Below are 22962 nucleotides of genomic sequence, written 5' to 3' on the forward strand. Positions count from 1 at the left end.
TTCTTGCTGAACTACTTTTCCATAGTTAGAACTCACAGTTGATTCCCACCCCTGTGATGTGCCAGTCAAAATCATGAACAGCTGTACATAAAAGTACATGACTGAACACAAATGTTGATCAGTCTCTGGCACAAGCCAGTGTGGCTTAATCCAGAAGTAGACTGTTGTGTTTATAATCTAGATGTAGTTTATTTTGAAAAAAACAATAACAACAATCCAACAACAAATGAACAACCCTTATGGCCTTTTGTATTGCTTTGAGTATTTGTTTTCTTAGAAACACTGCACAGCAATGAGAGGGGGCAGGTACAAGTGAATTTTATTGTCATATTTATTATTTAAAAAAAAAAATCTATTATTAAACATGATTACTGATAGTGCTTGCATTATGAGCAGCAAGAGACACTGTATTATGGACAACAGTTTCTGTCATTCTTTGACACAGATTCATGCTGGCGTAGATGTGATACAATTAATAATGCAGTATGTAATATGAATTACATTAAACATGTGAATGTGCATGATCCACCCATACTTTCGTCTTTCTATATTGCAAGTGTATTTTTAAGCAAAGCGCAAAACATACTACTTGACAGAAAACAAACAAGAAAACGGTTATTCAGTTTCATGTTGTAGAGATTTGTAAGTAGGAGTTTTACAATGACATGTTCAAGATATGAAAGATATATGCTTGGTGTTATGCCACATGTACAGATGGGAGATGTAAGCCAGAAATGTCATGCAGCAGAACTTCTAGTTTGAAAATAGCTTAATGTTTCAAATGTTACAATAGTAATAGTTCCAAATGTGTGAATAAACTCTAGATTTCTAATCTTCTGGGCACTTGACATTGAGCCAAAGGTACACATTCTACAGTGGTGATTTGGCAAAGTGCTTCAATATGGCAAATGCTTAGTCCTTCGGCCAACTTAATAGACTAGAAGTGAGTCCCGGTCCAGGTACATATACTTTTTAGTGACTCTGAGTTTGTCTTAGATGCACAGAATTTTTGTGCTACCTGTTGAAGAGTCTACCATGAAATGTTGGTACGACTCCAAGTGCCCAAGAGGTGAATACGTAGTACCTTCCAAAATGTCGGAAATAGAGAAAGAAAAGAAAAAAGGAGTAGCTTTGAACCGCGGGAGCAAGTGGGAGACTGTTAACGTGACACAAGTTTGTTTCGTTCTTCCCCTCCGACAGGTGGGTCATCCGTGTACTCAGGTGGGATGGGAGGGTCTGGGGGCCATCATCAGTACGGGGGATACCCAGGCGGTGCCGGTACTGGTGGTGGTGGTGGTGGTGGTAGTAGTGGCTACTACGGTCACAATGTGGGCCACTATAGCCATCAAGGTGAGACTCGCTAGATGAGTGTTGCCCATCCTCTACTCCCCTTTTCAAAACTGCTCTCTGTCTACTTAACTTTTGCTCTACGTTATCAACGCTGCTTTGATTTTTCGTTTTCCCTCATCAGTCAAAGTCATGCCTGATTTTTAATACTCGTCTGTTCTCTTTTTACATCATTCAACGTTAATACTGCACTTGATTTTTGCAGATTGTGTGCTTTCTCAGCCCTTATTGTTTTTTTGCTCATCTGGAGTTTGTGTGCAATGCTTCTATTGAGACTTTTTTAGTTGGTAACACCCTTTTCATTATGGACCTTATGAGTTCAGTCACTGTTCATTTGCCACAGTTTCTGTTATCTCTGTCTTGCTGCATACTTGTTGTGCCTCTGTTGTGTGCGTTTTTATTTTTCTTGACTGAATGTCAAACAACATTCATCCCTGAAACTTTTGAAGATGCAAAAAAGTAGAAAGACGTGGAATTATCCCTCTATGGATTTGGGACTTCACTTGGCATGAACATTTACCATGCTTGCTCATTGCATTTTGTCAAGTGCATGGTTCAAACATCTGAACATGTATCTGTGTTTCATTTTGCTCTCTGGCAATCATAGTGTGCATTTGAGGCGCCGAGTGATGCAGATTATTATTCGTGCCATTAGAATATTGACTGACTACTGTATGTTTGAAGTGTTTCTGTGAGACAGAAATGAGACATGTGCACCCATCATGGTTGAGGTCATTAATTTGCACAAATGGCAAAGAATCAGCAGCTACATGCTTTGCCAGAGTTTAGTACTCCTCTTTTTTTTTTTTTTTTCAATTGAATACTATTAATAGATGGGTCTATTCTTTGCTTTTGAAGTACCTGCCAAGTTTATATCTCCCAAACCCTTCCCCCCCCCCCCAAAAAAAAAAAAGAAGAAGAAGAAGAAGAAGAAGAAGAAGAAGCGGAAAAAAAACAAAAACCCAACAACAACCCAGTACGAGTTTGCCAAAGTAACTAGTGTGAATGTTTTGAAATGGGGAAAAAAGCAGTGTATATTGAATTGGAACATTCTTATCTCAGTCAAATTATTTACTTGCATGATGCTTCAAATGTAGTCCAAAGTGACTAGAGAAGTATTTGGATGTACAAAAAGTGCCATGAGAATTTTACTCATCTTTTGATTAATGATAGCATGAAATAGTATTAATAAATCTGCTAACTAAACAAATATTCATGTGACTTCGTATGTTTGTAAATTCCTACCAGAGTTCTTATATTTATTTCTAATGCTGCCGTCAAAACTCCCACATGGGGGAATTGTGTAGTGTAGGCGAGGGCCTATGTCTTGACCTATTCAAGGACTTGGCATCAAAACAGTACTTCTCTTACACTCCAAACACCCCCTGTGATTTCAGGCTCTGTGAACAGAGGTCACAAGAAGTGAAAGCCTCTGTCTGTAGTCTTCGAATTTCAGACTCCATTGCACTTATGCAGACATACAAAAACACAGAAGAATATAAGAAAACCTAAAAAAACCCCAAAACAAACAAAAAACAAAAAACTTTTGATAATAGAACAACCTTAGGTATGGCTTCAGTGTGAATAAAATTGTATTGGTAGTGCCATATTTTGGTGGCTGCTTTGATGGTTGTATGGATTTCTTAGGAGTGCTTTAGTAAAGAGAATGCAAGCTGTTAAAAGCATAGATACCCCCAAGTAATCATTTCTTTTGGTTTCTTTGGTGTTTACGTGAACATCTAGATATAGGCTTTGCTGTGCTTCTTTGAAGTGAATTAATGAGTGAATTTGTGTTTATAAAAATTGGTTGTACCACAGGGTATATCTGACATAAATAGCTGTATGTCAAGGCAATTTGTGTTTGATACATCATGCTTTGATAAACATCCTAGCTATCTTGAGTATATCTGATCAGTGACTGTGGCTTTGTGATAACACTGAATGACATCATACTAAGAGTGCAGTGGATTTTCAACAGTAACAACCCCCTTTTGCACCCCTTGTTTATTTCATTAAAGAAAGTTGTGTACTTCCGCTCTTCAAGCAGTTGTTGAGTGGCATCAGTATTTGATTTGCCTTAAAGAGTGGTAAACAAACAAAATGTCATACTTGTTTGGTGAAATTAAGGGTTTGTTGATAAAAGTGTAATTATAGCAGAGAATGTTGAAGGAGTCTAGTGTTACCACCCTTTCTCCACTGTTCTTTTTTTAATCTTCATCCTATCCCATTTTTGTGATGTTCTGTGCAGGCAATTACGGGAGACAAACAGGGATGCCAGGATATGGGAGTCATCATGGAAACACACCCAGCTCTGGCGCGAACAACCCTGGCAATATGAGCTACGAGCAAAGATTGCGCAACAACAGCAGCAGTGGCGCCATGAAGATGGACCACAACTCGCAGTATGGTGGATACAACTCAAGCAGCATGCCCAATACTAGCCACAGTATGGGACCCAGCCAGGCGGGGCCCAACAGTATGAGTGCAAACGCTGGGCGTGGACCGGGAATGAGCCCCACGTATGGCTATGGACCCGGTGCGCAAGCACAAGCCCTGATGCAAAGGACAGATGGCATTGCCTCTGCGCCCCCTGGAGGGCCCGCCAGTGGTGGTAGTAGTGGTGGTGGTGCCAGTGGTAACAGTAGTGCGGGCGGTAGCGGTGGTGCCGGTGGTGTAACCAATGCTGCAGGTGGTGTTATACACGGTGCGCAAGCGGCAGCCGCCGCGGCTGTTGCCGCTGCAGCCAACTCTGCCCATCAACCCAAGCCCTTTGGTCAGCGGAACCAGTACCCACTGAACCAGCAGATGCAAGGCCAGCAGCCCCCTCAGCAACCCTCTTCCCAACACGGACACTATCCCCAGTCCTTTCCCCAGCAGCAGCAGCAGCAGCAGCAGCAGCAGTGGAACCAGCAGGGGCACCCACCCCAGCATCACTTTGATCAGCAGGGCAACGGCCCCCAGTTCCCGGGAGGAGTACCGACGAGTGGAGACCAAACAAACTTTAACCAAATGCCTTCATCAGTGCCCAACGATGCCATGCATGGGTACATGCATGGCAGTTCGGGGAACCAAATGCCACCTCACACTGCTGCAACAACAATTGCCAATAGCTTGTCTGGTATGTTGGTTGTACAAAATAACATGTGGCAAAGCTGCTCATCACACTGCCCTTAATTTAATCCACAGTTAGTGATGTATAAAACTGATATCAATGACTAATCCTATAACATTTCGTCGCTGGGGCGATAAGACCTCGTATCTACAAAATGTCAAATGTCAAATGTCAAATGTCAAATGTCAAAAACATGGCGGCCAAAGCACTGAATGGGATAGCCTTTCCTTTGACATGCCGTGATGGCTTCATTTTTGGAGTAAGACAGTTGGGATTTGGACAGGACATCACTCAACCCATTATTTGACCATTAATCCAAAAAACTCATTTTCACCAAAATTGCAGATACAAGGTCTTATCACCCTAGCGACAATTTGATTCTTAGTTATCAGTTGGTAGGCATCGTCTTCACGTCTTGCTCTCCTGAAATTTTTAGATCATAGCCTAGAGGTCCTAATTCCAAATGAATCTGGAAAAATCCTTTTTGACAAGGGTTAAAAAAAAAATGAAATTTTCAGATAAGATGAAATTGAATGGAATTGTACAGGTGTTCACAGCTCTAATTTTGATGTAATTTGATAAAATCTGATTTAACACTTATCGTGCATACACCTTTGCAAAAATCTAACCTCACTACAACTTGAGCAGTTTGCAACATTTTTTGACTTAAATCAAATTCTGTTCATTTTACATTATGTAAACAAAGCACTTTGTAATAATTGTGTTGTGATGCACAGTTTATGTGCCACTGGTTTTACATGAATTCTTTCTAAAAAGTCTGTATCACTAAAAAACCTCTTTTTCATTAGTCATTTATAATTTTCTATAAAATGTAAGCAAATACAAATTCTCCAAAAGTTTGACCATGATAAAGAATGTGATTCATATCCGTGGGGATATTTCCTTAGGAATATTTAAATCTTGCTATCCCATGACTGCTGTACTTTGCTGAAGGTGATGTACAGTATATGTATGGCCCTTTTCCCTTCTCCGCTCTCGTGTGCAGGAACGAACAGCACAACGGTCACTCAGAGCATTACAACTCCTGTCGCGTCTTCGGTTAGCTCCCTGACCTCCAGCACGGCCAGCGAGTCCAGCCGAGATGCCCCGACACCGGGAACACCTCACTCGCTACCCATGAAGGCAAGCATCCTGGTCAGGGTAGTGCGTGTGTGACTCATTGCCAGAGTGGCAAGCACATTGCATATTATAGGATATTTTATCTAGCCGCAGATTCACTTGAATATTAGCTTCAGTGGTAACAGGCTTTGCTGCGGCTCAAACCTTGTGGTCTCTGTGGTTTTTGCGGGGTGATAAGCTTAGACTCATTTATGTGTATTTTTTTTTCTTTTGTTTAATTTGGTACATCCCCCAAGTAAAGAGAAGCGGGGACATCCCCCTATTAAAAAAACAAAACAAAACAAACAAAAAGAACATTCACTGTAATATCCTTTGATAAGGCTTCCGTATATGTCTACTTAAGGAATGTCCTTGATTTGTGCCACAGATGGTATGCATGCTTATTTGGCAAGATCTGGCTGTACTTCCGACAGGAGCCTGAAAAACTTGAAAGTTGGAAAACATGCACCTTCAGCGGGCTTGGCTCAAGAACAGCATGATAGTTCTTTAAAATTTTTGTTTGCCAGATTTGTGGAACTTTGAAACAGTTGACTCCACATGAATTGACTTTCGACGGAGATGCTTGGAACGTATTTCACCGTAGGTTTGACTTGATACGACCAGGATGTTTTTGATTGGGACGGACTATGATGTGGGGACTGGTAGACCACCAAGTTAGCTGTAAGGAAAAACACAAAGAATTTTCCAACAGAACAGACGTAGAGAATGTTCCCTCTAGATTCTCTGAGTATCTGTTATCGAGGGTATAGAGGTTTGAACACAAAACCATAAATCCTGTCTTAGCATGTCATGTGCCTGTGCTTAATAGTATCGCTTATGACTGGTATCACGTTAGTGTTTCACAAACAGTGGTTGATGTGTCTAAGATTTGTGGAAGCCATCTTCATTATTTGGGTCCCCTGGAAAGTTTCTCCACACACTGGCTTTATCTCAGCCTTATCATTTTCTGTGTCAAGGTTGGAATAGCCACGTGTGAAGATTGATACATGAAGGATAATTAACGTTTAGCTTTGCTCGGGGTAAGCTGAACGTCAGTCACCTTTGTACAGAAAATATCAAGGATGATGATTGATATTATAGTATGTTAATATGACATGACAGATATTTCATAATGGCTTTGATTTATATGACTTTCTCGAGTCCACTGATATTTGCAAGAGTAACCTGTTGAGAATGAGTCACAAGTAAACTTGGGCAAGGGTCTGTGGGAAATGAGTACTGTAGCAGAATTAGCCCATCCTCAACGAGCTAAAGACATTGCATCCTTTAATACAGATGTGGGGTATATCATCTCCAATGTAGGGAATTGTGTGAATATTTATGCTTGAAAACATATTTCTCATTCTGTTCCTGTGGTTCTCGATTGTGATTTATATTGACTGTAACTTAAGTCATATACCTGTGAACTTTTTCCATTTAATGTTATATTTCTGACCTCTGCCCCTTTCGCTTCTCTTTCTCTGTCACTATCTCTTTGTAGGAGGATAGTGTATCGTCAAGACCTCCATCAGTCCATTCCAGGCCTTCACCGCTGGCCTCGCCAGGCGCCATGAGCAAGTCCTCCCAAGAGGACATGGCCAACACCCCCAGCCCTGGGATGGGCCTGCAACACCAGCCTCCGCCACCCTACCCAGGGATGTACCAGCAGCATCATCAACATCAGCAGCATGCACCACCACAGCAGCATCATCCTCACCCGCAGCATCCACCTCACCCACATCAGTATCCCCAGCAACAGCAGCAGCAGCAGCAACCTCATATGCAGCAGCAACCACATCAGCAGCAGCAGCAACCTCATCAGCAACACTCCCATCATCAGCAGCCACAGCAGCAGCTACCACACAGTCAGCACCCACAGCAACCCCAGCAGCAACAACCCCAGCAGCAGCAGCAGCAGCAGCATCATCCACCTCAATCACAAACACAACATCCGCCACAGCAGCCTCAGCAGACCCCTCCTCAACAGACCCCTCCTCAACAGACCCCTCCTCAGCCGCCAACTCCCACCACCACTAGCACGAAGTCAAGCAAGAAATCGCAGTCACAGGAGCCGGCCAGCAAGCTGACCAACCTCAATTTGCCCAAGAAGGTGGGGGTCCCCATATGATATTGGCTGCAGTATGATGTGATTCAGTTGTATGTGGTTGTGTGTATGTGTACAGGAAAATTTGATTGCTAGATGATCAGAAAAGTCTTGAGTAGTTTGTTTATTTCTTTGTGGAGGATGTCTTGGTTTTTAAAAGATTTGATTTTCATTTTGATCACTACATTCTTTGACATGTATTGTTTGATCATTTGTTGTTTTGTGACTGTAATCCCAAAGCTGCACTGCTTTGTCCTGTTGAAGATGCTGGCAAAAAATGCTCATGGCCATATGGTTCATTTTACTTGTTAGGGAAGTCCATGTTGCTATTATTCAGAAATAGAACACACAAATTACCAGGATCTATTTTGAGTGAATTCATCATTGAATCTCTAGTCTTTATATCTTCTGCTTCACTGTGGCTGTGTGATCTAAATTCTCTGTGAATCAGTAGTTTTATGCTCACTGGAAAAGATGACATACAAGTGTTCGTTATTTGTACCGTCAAAGTTCATTTATATCCCGAAGCCAGACAAGCCTGTTGCATTTGTGGCTTGTGATCAGTGCTTTATGATTTCAAAGAGAAAATATCCAGAACTGAGATCCAGGCTGAGTGGAAGGTAGGATTTCATGTGGATGGCTTTTGTTTCTAATGGAATCAGTTGTAATTTAGATCTCAGTGTATCCCTTCAAGGCCCCAATAAATGTGATCTGAAATTTAGCTATAGATGTATCCTGTGAAGCCAAACATTTGTAGCAGATGACGCGCTTTGGATGTTCAGAGCTAGGACAGTGCAGAGATAATGTAGTGTCATTGCGATTTACTCACGCTAAAGTGGCTTCCAGTTGATGGAATTGTGCAGGCTCATGACAGTGGTGAATTTATTTGTCTCTCTTTTGAATCTTTGCTCCTACAGCTTTATAAATTATATGAGCTGTGCACAGACCCCGAGAGAAGGCCATTCCTGGATCGCCTCTTCAAGCTGATGGAGGACAGGGGCCAGCCGATCCGTACCATGCCCCAGATCAGCAGCCACGTCCTGGACCTCTTCAAACTCTACAACTCCGTCAAGAGGCGTGGAGGTGTCGTCAACGTAAGCTAATTTCTCTGTCGCCTTGGTCTGTGGGATGAAGCCACATATTTGCCCCGCTGTTAGCTATTTATGGGGAGAGTGTAAAGGGGGGGGGGGGGGGGGGAGTGAATCTTATGGAAACAACATTTCTCTCCTCTCTGTAATGGCACAGGAGGATGTTGGGTCAAGTCAAAGATGTTGCTTATTGTGTGGTTTCATGCTGCTTTATATTTATGGGGGGGGGGAGGAGGTTCTTTTCGGTAGCTGTGGGACTGGTGGGATAGCCATTATTGTACCAGTGTGATCCTGTAACCTCATAAGGTGGAGAGCAATGCTTTACTGTGATAATGGATGATGATAACTGTATGTTTGATGAAATACTCAACCACAGCCATAACCAGTGAATATCTGTACACACCTTCAACTCCAGATGCAAAATATTATTGTATCAGAAGTGAACTTTTCTCCTCTTATAAATTCTGCATGCAAGAAAGCTACAAGATGACCAAAAAAAAAAAAAAAAAACCACCACAAGATATACTTAATCTGTAGCACTTGCGTCAATAAAGATGGATTTAAAAACAAAACAAAAATTATGTTGAATTTGTGTGATCTTTATTTCCTAGGTCGCTCTAAAATGCAATGCCATTATCTTCAGAAGAAATGAGAAAGAGAGGCTAGTTGCACTGCTGATTAAACCCACTGAACTCAGTGTAGTAGTTTGAGGTGGGATGTGAACTGTATATGGAAATGATGAACGACTGCAGAGGTGATCAACACTGATGGTGGCGGTGCTGATCGTAGTGAAGATTGTACATGCAAAACTGTGGCCTCTTCAGATCTAGAGAGAACGGACATTTTTTTTTAATAGTAGACCTTGTGTTCTGTGTCTTACTCAACTCCAGGTGTCGAAGAGCAAGCAGTGGAAGCAGATTGCCATTGAAATTGCTGTGGGCAACTCCAACAGTGCAGCCTTCACCCTGAAGAAGAACTACATCCGCCACCTCCTGGCCTACGAGTGCCTGTTTGACCTGGGCGGCATCGACCCCCAGCAGATCCTGGCTAAGATTGACACAGCCAGCAACAAGAAGGACAAGCATAACCAATGTAAGGGGGCCCCTAGCTCTTGCTTTTGGTTCACATCTGGTATTGGAGTGTTGTGTGTTCTTAGAAGTACAAGAGTGAACCCCTAAGTCCAAAATGTGGTTTCCTGTGAAGCTCTTTGTATGATTGATTGTGTTTGGTCTCCCACCCAAGTGTGATGAAGATCATGGCCAGTGTTGTCACAGTGACTGTTTATGACTGTGGAAACTGATGAGAATTGACGCCTTAGAGTTCTGTTCTATAAGGTTTCTTAGGACTGGATTGTTTATGAAAAGGAGCTGAGATAATGTTGTCATAAATCATGATGTAGTAGAGATGGTGTAGTAGAGGTGGGGTGGGTAAAAGACATACTCATGTGTAGGCACATTGCCCATGTTATAATGCACTGACACTTATTTTTTTTTTTCTCAATGATGGACAGATCCTCTTTTTGAAGTGTGATTGCTTGAAAATAGAGAGTTCTGGTATTTACCAGTCCTTAGAATGTCCAACACCATAATGGTTGTGCTTACTTGGAATGCCAAATACCATATAGCATCTCCATTCATTCATGTAGATAGTGCTGCTGGGTTTACACGTCAACAGTTCTCTGCAAAATTTTAAGTGTTTGGAATGATAGACAGTACCTCTTTATATAATGTGATTGCTTGAAAACATAAAGTTCTGGTAATCTGTCGTTGCAATGCCAAAACCCATATAGCATGTCCATTCATTCATGTAGATAACGAAGAATTTTGTAGCAAAAGTAATTATGACTTAAATCTGTGATATTGTTATTTGTTTACAGCTGCGGTAAATCACCATCCACACCCCAATGACCCGTACAATCAGTTTGGACCACAAGGCGCTAAGCCCGGCTTCCCATCCATGCCAAGCCAGATGCACACGTATGGTCCGCCATCCATGTACAACAACATGGGCCCAATGGGTCCCATGGGACCTCGACCCAACATGCCCAACAGCAACATGCCTGGCAATATGCACAGCGGGCCCGGCGGGGACATGTCGGCCAACAGCGTGATGGTGTGCGACCCGTTCGCGGATGTGGACTACCAACAGAATTCGCAGGGACCGTACTCGGGACAGAATGCAATCAATGGGGCTTTCCCCACCGGCCATGGTGGCATGAATCACCAGTTCAGGAACAATATGGCGGGGAGTAGCCCGGCCACTGGGGCCTCGGGCAATGCCCCATTTGGTCCACCAGGGCCCGGGGAGTCAGATCCCTATGCCATGGCAAATCGCAACATGCCTTGCAATGACCCGTATGCAATGAACAGCTACACCCCTCGGCGGAACAACATGGATCCATTTGGTGGAGGGGGTGGGGGTGGAGCAGGCATGATGAGCCAAGCGAATGCTGGCCAATACCCTGCCACCTCCCATCCACCCGGAGCCCCAAACTTTGACCAAAACAGGTATAGCTTTGATTGTCAACACTTTGAGTATTCTTTGATAGGCTCTCCTTTTGCGTGGTTGTTTTCTGATATATGAAGTATTAATGAAAATAAAATATTTTTTGTAAAGATATATGTGTTGAATTACTCCTATTTATCCTGGTATCCAAGAATTTTCAGGAGTTTATAATCAATGCAGAATGAGCTGTTTATTTGCTCAACATTTCTTTGTAAGTGTTCAAGAATCAACTTTGTTTAGATAAAGATGTTTTTAGAATGATAAGACAAATATGACTCTGTCTAATGAGCTAAACAAAGGTGTGGGATATGGGAGTGTGTTGCTGGGTAGAACGTCCATGAATGTGCGGAGTAGCCGCCAACAAGTTGTAATGCCATAATGTTACCTTGTCACATATAGGTTCAGTGCATCGCCGACGACACATATGGCACCAAGTCCCAACCAAGGTCCACCCTCCAGTCAAGCCATGATGCCTCCTTTCTCCACGGCCTCCACCCCTGAGCAGCAGCAGACCCAGCAGCAGCCCCCCTTCCCAAACCGGTTTGGCCAGTCAGGCAGCTCTCGGCCGACCACGCCCAGCGATTCGCACACCTCGGCTTCCTCGTCCCCATTCCTCCCTCCCCCCTACTCCAGCACCGGCCCGTCGCCGGCCAAGTCCCAGCCCCCGCTGTCGAGCACAGCAGGGCAGCAGCAGCAGCTGCCACCTCGCCCCACACCCACTCCGACACCACCCAAGGGCCAGACGCCCCCTCAGCCCTCGCCTCAGGCCATCCAGCCACAGCAGCAGGTGCCTCCGCCCCAGTCGCAGGCTCAGCAGCAGCCAGGCACTCAGGCCCCCACGTCCCAGCATCAGCCTCAACCGCCGTTCAGCAGTGATACCATGCGGCCACAGTTTCCTCAGAAGAGACCAGTAAGTCGCCCCGGTTCTTCCTTGATGTTATGTTTGAGACAAAACTCCAGTTTTTGGCTCTATGAAACCAGACAATAGGTCACTCTGTGAAAAGGGAAACAACAAACACCCGAGTATTACAGTGCATTCTTGTTACAGTGAACACGGTTGTTACAAAATTCTTGTAACAATGAAATAAAAACTTAGGTCCCAAAATTACCATCTATGTATCGTTATATACTTCCGTGTTCAGCTATAACAAAATATTGATATAAAGAAAGAAAACCGCCTGTCCTGAGGACTTTGTTTTAACAGGAGTGTACTGTAAGAATATGTGTGCATATTCATAGGGTTTCTGCATACGCCATGTATATTTAACAAGTTTTTATTTCATTTTCGGGAATTTAGTGAGTTGGGTGCTATTTGCAAATTTGAAGACATGCGAAAATGTCAACTCTGATCCAGACATGAATGTGACCTGCATGCATATGTTTCTTTGTTTCGTACTGTACTCGAAGATGGCAAAATCAACCACTCGCAAAATTGTCTGGAAGCACCGATTCGCAAAGATATACGCTAGCTAAATATATGGCATATAAAGTATTGAGTTGTAAGAACTCGCCATTAGACTGGTCTGTATTTCTTTCACTGCCTAAAGATTTTTTGTCATGCCTCCGCCACGAAGTGGTGCCGGAGGCATTATTTTGTTTTTTTTAAATCGTGCAAATTTAGAAAACACATGGTGGCACACATACATGTTACAGAAGGAGAGATGTCGGGTGTCTGCGCTGCATACCTCTTACTGCTGTTTTTTCCTGTTTGCTCTCTCTCCCTGGTGTGTGCAGAGTGATGTCTTTCCTCCTCCCCCGAAGAGACCCGACTACATGAACCAGCACGGTGAGCCGGGTCACGGGAGTCCTGGTTTCCCTGGCATGCCTCCTTACAGCAGCCAGCAGGGAAACTTCAACCAGGGCGGGTACGGCAGCAGCGACAGGCCCATGGGCCCAAGCTCGTTCCCGCCCGTGTACAACGAAAGACAACAACCCCCCCATCCCTCCCATGGCCCTGGTGAGTAACTCATACCCCTAACTCAAACTTGATATTGAAGGAGACTTCTGGATGATTTCAGACTTTAGCAATTGAACAACTAGAAATTGATAATACTGGGTACAGAGTTTCAGAATTTATAGTGATCATGATCCACAAATCTATACATGGCACTATCGATTTATGTACTACATGATATGAAATTATGAAAATCATCTAGAATTCTCCTTCAGGGGGTAGGGGATGGAAGAGAACTTTTTTTTTTTAAAGTAAACATACATACTGTAAATGTGGAAGAAATCACAGGACAATTTTTTTAAGTTTGTCCAATTTCAGTGAATATTGCTTACTTCATGATATCGTACAGGAGAGTGTATGCGTACACAGTTGAATTCATGAAAAGACATGCATACTGTGTGTATATTTTTTCCAAGATACTTTACTCAGGCGCAAAATTCATGAAAATTTGCACACCGCAAGTATTCCACGTTTACAGTAAATGACAAAGATATGCCATTTCAATGTTCCTGGCTGACACCATGTTAGATGACCTGCTATGCTATGAAAGGTTGTGATTTAAAAAGTATTTCTACAGATAAGTGGATATTTTAACAGAGTCGTGCAAATATTACTAATTAATTTCCTCTGTGGGTCAACTGTTGTGTTCAGTGCATTTGAGATGTTTGTTGTTTTTGTAATTAAGAGCTACTGCCTGTAAATTTTGTAACCATGAAATTGTGTTTCTTATGAGCAAATGTGTATGCATAAAATTTCATGTTTAAAATGGGTGTAGGTATTTGTAGAAATGAATTGATGGCCAAGATCACAACTCGGGACAGGGAACATGGTAAAATTAGAATATGAGAATTATGAAACCATACAGGTGATTTTTTTTTTTCAATCTTTCTGGATCAGTGGGATGTATTGAATCAATGCTACAGTTGTACAAGTTTTCTTTAGTGTTCACATGCATTATGACCATAGATGGCATTGTTTGCCATGAAGGGATAGAAACATAAATCATGGACATTTCAGAGCATGTTTACCAATGCTTCCAGTGACAATCCTGCATCCTGTGTTTATGTCAGTGATCCTTAAAACATCGGTACCTGCAAATACCTGCACCCACACTCGTATGATAACATGTGTGGTGGTGAAATGTCACACAACCATTTAGCTTCATACCAGTTGTTATCTTCCATCACTGAATTTCGGTAGTCAGCAAAGGTTTTATGGTTCTGCTGTAAAAGTGGAAATTTTTACTCATTTTATGTGACCAGAAACTAGTGCAAAAATAAAAGCATGCAAATAATCTTGCTTGCTATATGTACCACTAATTAATATTTTGATTCCACAAAATTAAAAACACATGAAATGCATCCACCCAGTCGAGTGCAAAAGAAATCACTTGCGTGAAAATATCCACTTGTACAGTAATTGATGAACTTTGGGCCCTGTATTATGAGGAGTTGCAATAGATTGCGAGTCAGATGCCCACATGAATAACCAGACAGTCAGGCACCGCATATAGCTCTCTTTGTCAGTTGCAACTCCTCATATCATGGGGCCCCCTAGATTTTTATGCTAACCATTCTGATGTGTGATATTTCCCTTCCTCTTGACTTGATTCACTAATCATGTATTTCTCTATCCCAGTACCATTCGCCTCCTATCAGCTCAAACATTGGCCCAGTGTTCATGACTTCATGTAGCCGCAGCCGAGTGACGCTAACCTCCTCAATTACTCCTCCTCCTCTTCATGTATCGCACATCAGCAATTAGTTCATGATTGCCTGTCTCATAGATGTCATTGTCTTTGGAGGAGGCAAACATGAATTAGTTGCAGTACCTCTTCCGGAATGTTTTTCTGCACTATCCATGTATATTTTTCTCCTTTTGAAGTGTGCTCTCCTCATTGTGATCAGAGAGAAGGGTAGTGTAGCACCTCTCAGAAGGAAGATTGCCAAATATATGCTATACTGTAAAACGAGGAATCTTCGCGTGCATTTTAATTTCACGAATTTCGCGAGAGCCAAGATTTGCGAAATTAAAATGCACGCGAATGTTCTTGTTGACACTATATGCATCGAATGTTAGAGGCAACTCGTGAATATTTCATGCCACGAAAAAGACCATCGGCTCCAATTCCCGAAATTTCATGCCGTGGAAATATCACTTTTTACAGTATACTGAAAGGTCTGGATAGAAAAGCTACTTGGCAATTCTTCCTGTCAGAAGTGCCGCATTGCCAGTTCAACTGACTGCCTTATGGTATATTCTCCTCATCTCTAACATGTGTGTTGGTGTGAAATTCTGCTTACAAGTCATCCTCTTTCCTTCACTATCTGGTGCACAACCCTTCTCTCTCTCTCTCTCTCTCTCTCTCTCTCTCTCTCTCTTGTGTGGATATAAAGGCACATTAAGGTTGATGGTCACTAATCTCTTCCCTTACACACTATTCATGTAGCCATTATAATAGTTTGAAGTGGAAAACAACATATTTCATGCAAATCTGCCTCATAATTCTTGTAGCTATCAAGTTATTCTTTCATAACCCCCTTCAAAAAAACAAAAAAACAAAGAAAAAAAACATAGAAGACAATAACCAGAGTGTGATGCAGACACTTAAAATGTAACACTGGGCAAAAGTGACAGCACTTTGAATCATATGCTTCATCTTTTACGGTACATGACAGTGTTATGGTCGACTAGACACTGACGGTTCATTTGCACTGATTCTTCCAGTGACATATTACGTGTGGCACTTCATCTAATTATTTTTCCTTTGAGCTGACATTTACCAATCCAAAATCATATTCATACTAATCAAGCTTAAAAAGGACAAGGTAAACTATCTTTTTATAACCATAGTATGTAGGTGAATAGTGTATGAAGTGAGACTCAAGATCGTAATGTGCCCTTATTTCCATTTTGTTTCCTTGCTTGCCTCACTTGATTGTACAGCCCTAGGTAGTTATGGGGATTTCCACCATCCGTCATTGTTCAATGACACCCGACCGTGGCCCCACGGCGGCAGCAGCATGGAAGGTCCCGGCCTCATGGACATGTACCACCGCAACGCCCCCACCCCTGCACCACGCAATTTTCCCAGCCCGGGCCCCATGCGGGATCCTGGCTGGCTTGATTCTAACTATCCCTTTCAATCTGATCAAGGTGCTAAACGAGACGGGATCTCACCGGACCAGTTCGGCAAGGGCATGCCTCCGCCTCCGTCATCATCCACCACCCACTCTGGGCTCGGCCCGTCGCCTTCCTGGGGGTCAGTCCAGACCAGGGACATGCCCCGCCCACCTTACTCATCTGGCAGCATGATGAACCAGCAGGTGCCGTACGGTGGAGCGCGTACTCTACACTCCGTCCTCACTCAGGGAATGCCGCCGCGGGGCGGGCCCCACCCCCATCCCATGCCTCACCCTCAAAGCTTGAAGGCGCACAAGCCCCCTCAGCAGCTCCTGGGATCTGCGCAACCAAAGAAGGAGATTGTGTTTCCTCCAGACTCCGTTGAAGCAACACAGCCTGTTGTCACCAAGACAAAGCGGAAGACCAGCAAAGAAATAGGTGAGTGGTATGAAATGTCCTCTGTAGCCAGGATAATCTGATCAGAAGACATCTCTCATTTCTTGTTTATGCTTGATGTTCATAAAGAATGAAAGGACATCATAGAGACTATGTGGTATTTAAAGGTAGGGAATCCCATTTGCATGCCTTAAATGAAGAGTTGTATAAACACAGTGGTATGTTGAAGAGAGTAAAGTGGAAGGTAACATTTGGTACATTTTTATTGACCGTTAGATTTTGAATTGAATTCTTTTCGGGGCTCACCGTAAATTCCAGTACATTACTAGGCTACCTTTGCAGACCCATGCACTGCATGTGTGTCCATCATGTATATTTTGTGAATAAAGTTCATCAAAACTTACAAACATTTCTATATACATTCTTGCCACACACTCTATATGTTATTACATCAGCTCTTATACTTTTAGATTTGTGTTTATAGATAAAAAATACAGAAGACTGCAACAAAAAGGCTTAAGTGTGGCTGACACACAGAACTACTGAGTAGTTGAGTTTTGTCCATTATTCAAATTGTAGATAACTGTTGACTTCCAAATTTCTAAGCAGTGGCCTAAACAAGTCCCCTGAGGTTCATATTTAATGTTTTGCTGCATTTTGGGAGTTCTGTAAAAGGTATCCCCTACCTTTAAGATATGCTTTGATTAATATCAGACATTTCCCAGCTGTGGAACATCTGTTACAGACTGCTCCTGTAGTACATAGTCAATTCAAAGTAGAATGATAAATGTTGAATGTTGTTAATAAAAGGGCATCCATAATAACTCTAGTCAGGATTTTCTTGACCTATTCAGACATGGGAAAAGGTCACTTTGAATCTACCCTACCCCAGTCGTGTTGTGTGATTTGTTTCTCACAAACCATTTTTGTATCCCTCCCCTGTACAGGCGCTGTGGAGGCGTGGCGGCTGATGATGTCATTGAAGTCAGGTCTGCTTGCTGAAAGCACTTGGGCTCTGGAAGTCCTTAGTGTCCTCCTCTTCGACAACAGCACCGTCATGTACTTTGATCTCAAGCAGATGAAGGGACTGCTGGAGATTGTCTGTGAACATTACCGTGCGCTGCTCATAGAAGTGTTTGGGTGCTTTGAAGACCTCGAAATTAGGACTAACGATAGCACGAAGCGCAATCTTGGGAGGTTATGCCCTGTGAAAAGCAAAGTGGAGGATGGGAAGGAGGAGGAGGAGGAGGAGGAGGAGGAGAAAGGGGAAGAGGAAAAGGAGAAAGAGAGGGAGAGGGAGAAAACCGAAGCAGAATTCATCAAAGAGGCAGCTGGTGCACCGGTTTTGGACCGGCTGCGCGGAGTGGACAAAACCAAGCCGATCAAGCTGGACGGAGTCCTCAGTGGCTATTTTTCCAATCTGAAGGATTGGGATGTGCATGAAGGATTTGATTCCAGCTCACAGCATTGGCAGGAGGGAGGAGGAGAAATGACCAAACACATTCTTCATGTTTTCCAGCGAGTTTTGGAGGATAATGAATGGTGTAGTGAGGAAAACGGAACCACCATTGAGTGGTTAAGACACTGCAGCGAGGAGCTGAAAGCCATCAGGGACCAGAGTGTGGCAGAGAAAGACAAGCATGTCATATATGTGTCGGAGTCAAAGAAGAAAAGTGGAGAGTTGGTGCTTGAGGATGAGGAGCAGTTTGTGAATGATACGCCTTCTCTTGTGACCACCTCGGACGTCCAGAATGCCATTGGGCAGCGTTGTGTGTGCCTGTCAAATATTGTGCGCAGTCTATCCTTCATCCCGGGAAACGATGCCCAGATGGCCAAGCATCCGGGCCTCTTGACTGTCCTCAGTCGCATCCTCCTCCTATATCACACGCATCCTCGCCGGAAAGACCTCCCGCAGACGTATGACCGCGACGACCACGACGACCTTGACATGGACTGCCCTGTGACCAACAGCCACAGGTGGTGGTCGGACCACTTAGAGTGCATGCGGGAGAATGCGCTGGTGACCATCACCAACCTGGGTGGTGTCTTGGACATGTCTCGGTACGTAGAGAGTGTGACACTCCCCATGCTGGATGGCCTTCTGCACTGGGCCGTGTGCCTGTCGGCCTGCGCCCTGGACCCCTTTGCCTCTATGTCTAGTGAATCACCACTCACCCCCCAGCGACTGGCCATTGAGGCTTTGGCCAAGCTCAGCATCCAAGAAAACAATGTGGACATGATCCTTGCCACTCCTCCATTCCACAGACTTGAACGGCTCTTTGGCACGCTGATCCAGTACCTGGGTGAGAGGTCGGATCCAGTCATGCGGGAGCTCTCCCTCGTCTTGTTGAGCAACATCGCCAGATCAGACCTCACAGCCTGCAGGGCGATCGCTACCAAGAACTCAGCCACATCATTTTTCCTCCGCTACATTGAGGATAGCGAGTACGCCATGTCCTGCGAGAAGAACCCGGGGCACGTAATGAACCCTGACATCCAGAAGCCCAGTACGGACATGATTCGCCGGGCTGCAGATGCCCTTGCCAGCCTGGCCAGGGTTCCCGCCAACAGGAACCTCTTCATCCAGCACCAGAACAGACTTCTCAACCTCTCCATGTCGCCGCTTCTAGATTCAGAGGTGAAGGAGAGGATCGCAAGTGCATTATTTGAATTATCGCTTTGACCAAACTAAGACTGCTGACAAACTGTTTGGATCTGATCTATCGTAATGCTTGCGTTGCATCCTTGTTCCCCCTTTTGGCCCCCTCTCAAGTATACCGCCCCTTGAGAGAAGTTTCCCAGAGACATGCAGCGGAGAACTTGTGTGTGATCAATGTGGGAACACCAAGGAGAGATGCAGAAATTTTTGCAAGTGTTTGGTTACATTAGGGAGTTTGTGTAGGGGGAAATAATCGGAGATGTTTCATGAAACCGCTTGTGGGTCGTATTAGCAGGCATTTTTTGTGTAAATGCAACATTCCGAATGACATTCTCTTCTGGCTGTTTTGAATTGCATCAAAGATGGAACAAAGTGTGCCCCAGTACCACCAGTCCAAAGTCTTGGTCCTTGTTTATTCAGACATTGCAAAAGTCATTGTGTGGATTGTAACTTGTTGCATTGGGTTTTTACCAGCATGTATTTTTTCCCCCATTATAATATATGAACACTTGACCTTGGTTCCTTGGTGACACCTTGGATTAATTGGAAACCATATTTTTTCCCCTGGGATTTGATGATAATTTGCAATGTTTTGTGTTTTTTTCTGTTCATTATTGTTTGAACTATCCTGTAGATGACAAAGCACTGGTGCTGCTCATAGACCAGCCAACGTGGTTCCATGAATAAGCAAGTGCAATTTTGGGTCTCGGTTACTCTGTTGTTGTGTTTTGCTAGTGTATGTCTGCCGAATGAATGTCCAAAGAGCTTGGAGGGACCGGGGACCGGCTGCTTTGTAGGCTCACATGCCATGCTTGCATTATCGAACAGACCTTGAGTGCCAGAGCCTTTGTGCAGATTATACGTCCTCTGCTGGGACTTCATTTCATTCCATCCAATTTGGTTTGCATGTACATTGTTTTTTGGGTGTGATTCTCTCTTCTTTTTTCTTTTTTTTTGCGCCACTGGGGAACGGGGAAATAAAGTAGTTCACATGGTGTAGCAGTCGATGTGGGAAACTCGCCCTGTGTGTGAGACAACATGGGAATGGGCACTGAAACGTGTCAACTAGACACACCTCTCCCTGTAGAAGCCAATTTTGTAGTTGTTAGTGTAATACATTTTTATGAACTTGGAACTACAAAGGGTTTGGTTATCATCAACTCCATATGTGACCTGGTGGAGATTGGTGGAGAACTGCAATAATACAAGTGCCTGCCAAGAAGAAGAAAAATCCCCTCTGTAACAAACAAACAAACAAAAGAAAGAAAGAAAGAAAACAAATCGTCTCTAACAATGTGAGAGTTTTGACATCCAGGTGTGATGATAATGGACAGTGTTTGGTGGTCGAGAGTTACGAGAAAAGCTACGGAACGTGTAGCGGGATGGACATAGGATGGAGTGCCTGTGGCATTTGGTAAGAGAGGTAGGAAAGTGTCTCATATGTCGCCGCCGTGGATGCTCTGGCGGAGATTGACCCAGATGGTGGGAGGGGCGTAGTAAAAGTCATGGGTGCCAGAGTAGCTGAGATCAAGGAATACACTTCGCCAAGAATGAAGGAGAGTTGTTGGCTACAGAGAATGAGAAAGACTCTGAGTCAAATTAATATGATCAATTGATGTGTGTATCAGAGGGTTTATTCTTTTATTTGAAGAGATGTCACATTTAGAGCTATGGGAGATCTGAGATGAAGGGGAAAATATTGCCTTCCTGCTTGTTGAGTCAGTTCAGGAGGATTTCTAGTCGGAACAAGAAGAGACAGTGTTGAAGAAGATTACATCAAAAGGCAACAAAATGTGTAAAGATTTTTGTGTTTTGTTTTAAGGACACAGAGTGGCCAGCCTAAGAGAACAGATTGCCACAGTTCTAGTCCTGACTCAATTGTGCTAGTGCATTTTGTAGATACAGCTATTTTATTTTTAGAGGGAAGATTAATTTTTTGCAATGTCATGTGAAAGAAACTCTGCTCATCACCATAAATGATGATGTTGTCGGTTTATGAAAAATTTCATGTTTTCAGACATCTCAAGATAAGTTTTATTTTTATGTTTTAGTTTCGCGGGATGAGACTTGCCCCGCAAATGAAGTATTTATGATAGTTATTGAAGATGGTAGATATGCGATTGTTTTGACTTGTACTTAATATCTGCTGCACGAAAAGCAATAGAATCATGACAAAGGTAATTGACAGAATAACTAAACGGAGAGGCTTGATTTACCCGTATATCTATTTATTTCAGCTGCACTCTGATTTAAAAATGACAAGAATGAGATGGGAAGGAAAGCAAAATCAATTACATATCAACAGGAACTTTTGTGCATGTGGAGAGGGTGATGTGTAAATGTGTGGTGGGCATGAGAACAAGACTGCCTTTCACTGGTTGTGACAAACTGGAGGGAAGTAAGAGGTAGCAAGGCTTAGGACGGCGAGGTGACGGGATTGTGAGGGGCGGTTTGTAGATGAATTTGTTCATAGGACTATTTTTGTAAAGCGTGAACGAAGAAGAAAACAAATGTGATTGATGATGAATTTACTCCAGTAACGTGTAAGGGAAAGGTGTCATGGTGCTTTCAATTCCGATGAGTGAACTGTTTTTGTTTTTTTCTTCTACTTTTTTTGTTCGTTTGTGAGAAGTAACACTTGCTGTAGTCTTCTGTAACCTAAGGAATCCAAACAACAACAACACTCTGTTGGTATATTTTGAACTCATCAAACTTTTGTTGTACATTTTCTGATGACGAAAAAACTTGTGCAAAGTTGCAGGAGTGTAGAAAGAAGGTGGCAACGGTGTGCCACGTACTGTATATCCGCTTCGATGAAGAAGCACACAAGGTTGTGTCCTTCAAGGTTGCCAAGGTGCAACAGGCTTAAAGATTCCATTTTCAAGTTTTTCTTTATCTGTGCTTACAAAGGGTCTGTGACGGACGATCGCTATGTAGCCAGGAGAGAAAAAGAGGACAAAACAATGCCTTTTGATGATACAAGTGTAATTCAATGTAAAGAAGGGAAAACCGTACTACAAGATGGTGTCAGTTTATACTCCAGGCAGATATGTAATATATGTTTTATGTAGTGAAAAGTGGAAAAGGAAAAAAAAAAGTAATTTTGTGGAATCAATCCTGTTCATTTGTGTACTGGCATCGATATGTTTTCTTCTGTTCCGTGTATATGTTCACTATGAGAATAGTTTAGTTCAGTGTAAATTGTTTTGTTGGTCCAATGTGCAACTGTCAAAAAAACCTTTTACAGATGACACTTTTCATTTCATTTGTGTAGTCAAAGAGTTAGCTTTAGAGATCATTTTTGGATGTGTATTTTCTCTCTCTCTTTCTCTTTTTTTTTTCGAGACATGGATTCTCTTTATGATATATATTAAAAGACAAGAAAAACAACAGGAATTTGATTTAAGCTGTGTAATTTCCTTGACAGGACGTGTCAAAGGAGAATGAATATTGTATAGGCTGATGAAATATACAGTACATTTTCTGTTTCTGTACATTGCCTGTAACAAGATACACAAGTTTATACGTCAACATGAAATAAAATTGTAAATATCA

General features: G+C 43.0%; 1 protein-coding gene across 3 annotated transcripts in view; it reads left to right on the top strand.

The window, feature by feature from the left end:
* The window catches only part of LOC140242551 (uncharacterized), a 69172-nt gene extending 46210 nt beyond the window's left edge, over positions 1–22962 (top strand). For 2 of the 3 annotated variants that reach the window (XM_072322292.1, XM_072322294.1), the window contains exons 7-16: positions 3596–4465; positions 5466–5602; positions 7080–7688; positions 8600–8776; positions 9661–9862; positions 10647–11277; positions 11675–12185; positions 13010–13232; positions 16176–16790; positions 17696–22962. In XM_072322292.1, the coding sequence (XP_072178393.1) occupies positions 3596–4465; positions 5466–5602; positions 7080–7688; positions 8600–8776; positions 9661–9862; positions 10647–11277; positions 11675–12185; positions 13010–13232; positions 16176–16790; positions 17696–19431 (5711 nt within the window). In that variant the 3' untranslated portion in view covers positions 19432–22962. The remainder of the gene's footprint in view (positions 1–3595; positions 4466–5465; positions 5603–7079; positions 7689–8599; positions 8777–9660; positions 9863–10646; positions 11278–11674; positions 12186–13009; positions 13233–16175; positions 16791–17695) is intronic. The other variant, XM_072322295.1, reaches the window with a different exon arrangement.

This window comes from Diadema setosum, chromosome 19 (genome assembly GCF_964275005.1).
Source record: "Diadema setosum chromosome 19, eeDiaSeto1, whole genome shotgun sequence".
Classification (NCBI taxonomy): Eukaryota; Metazoa; Echinodermata; class Echinoidea; order Diadematoida; family Diadematidae; genus Diadema; species Diadema setosum.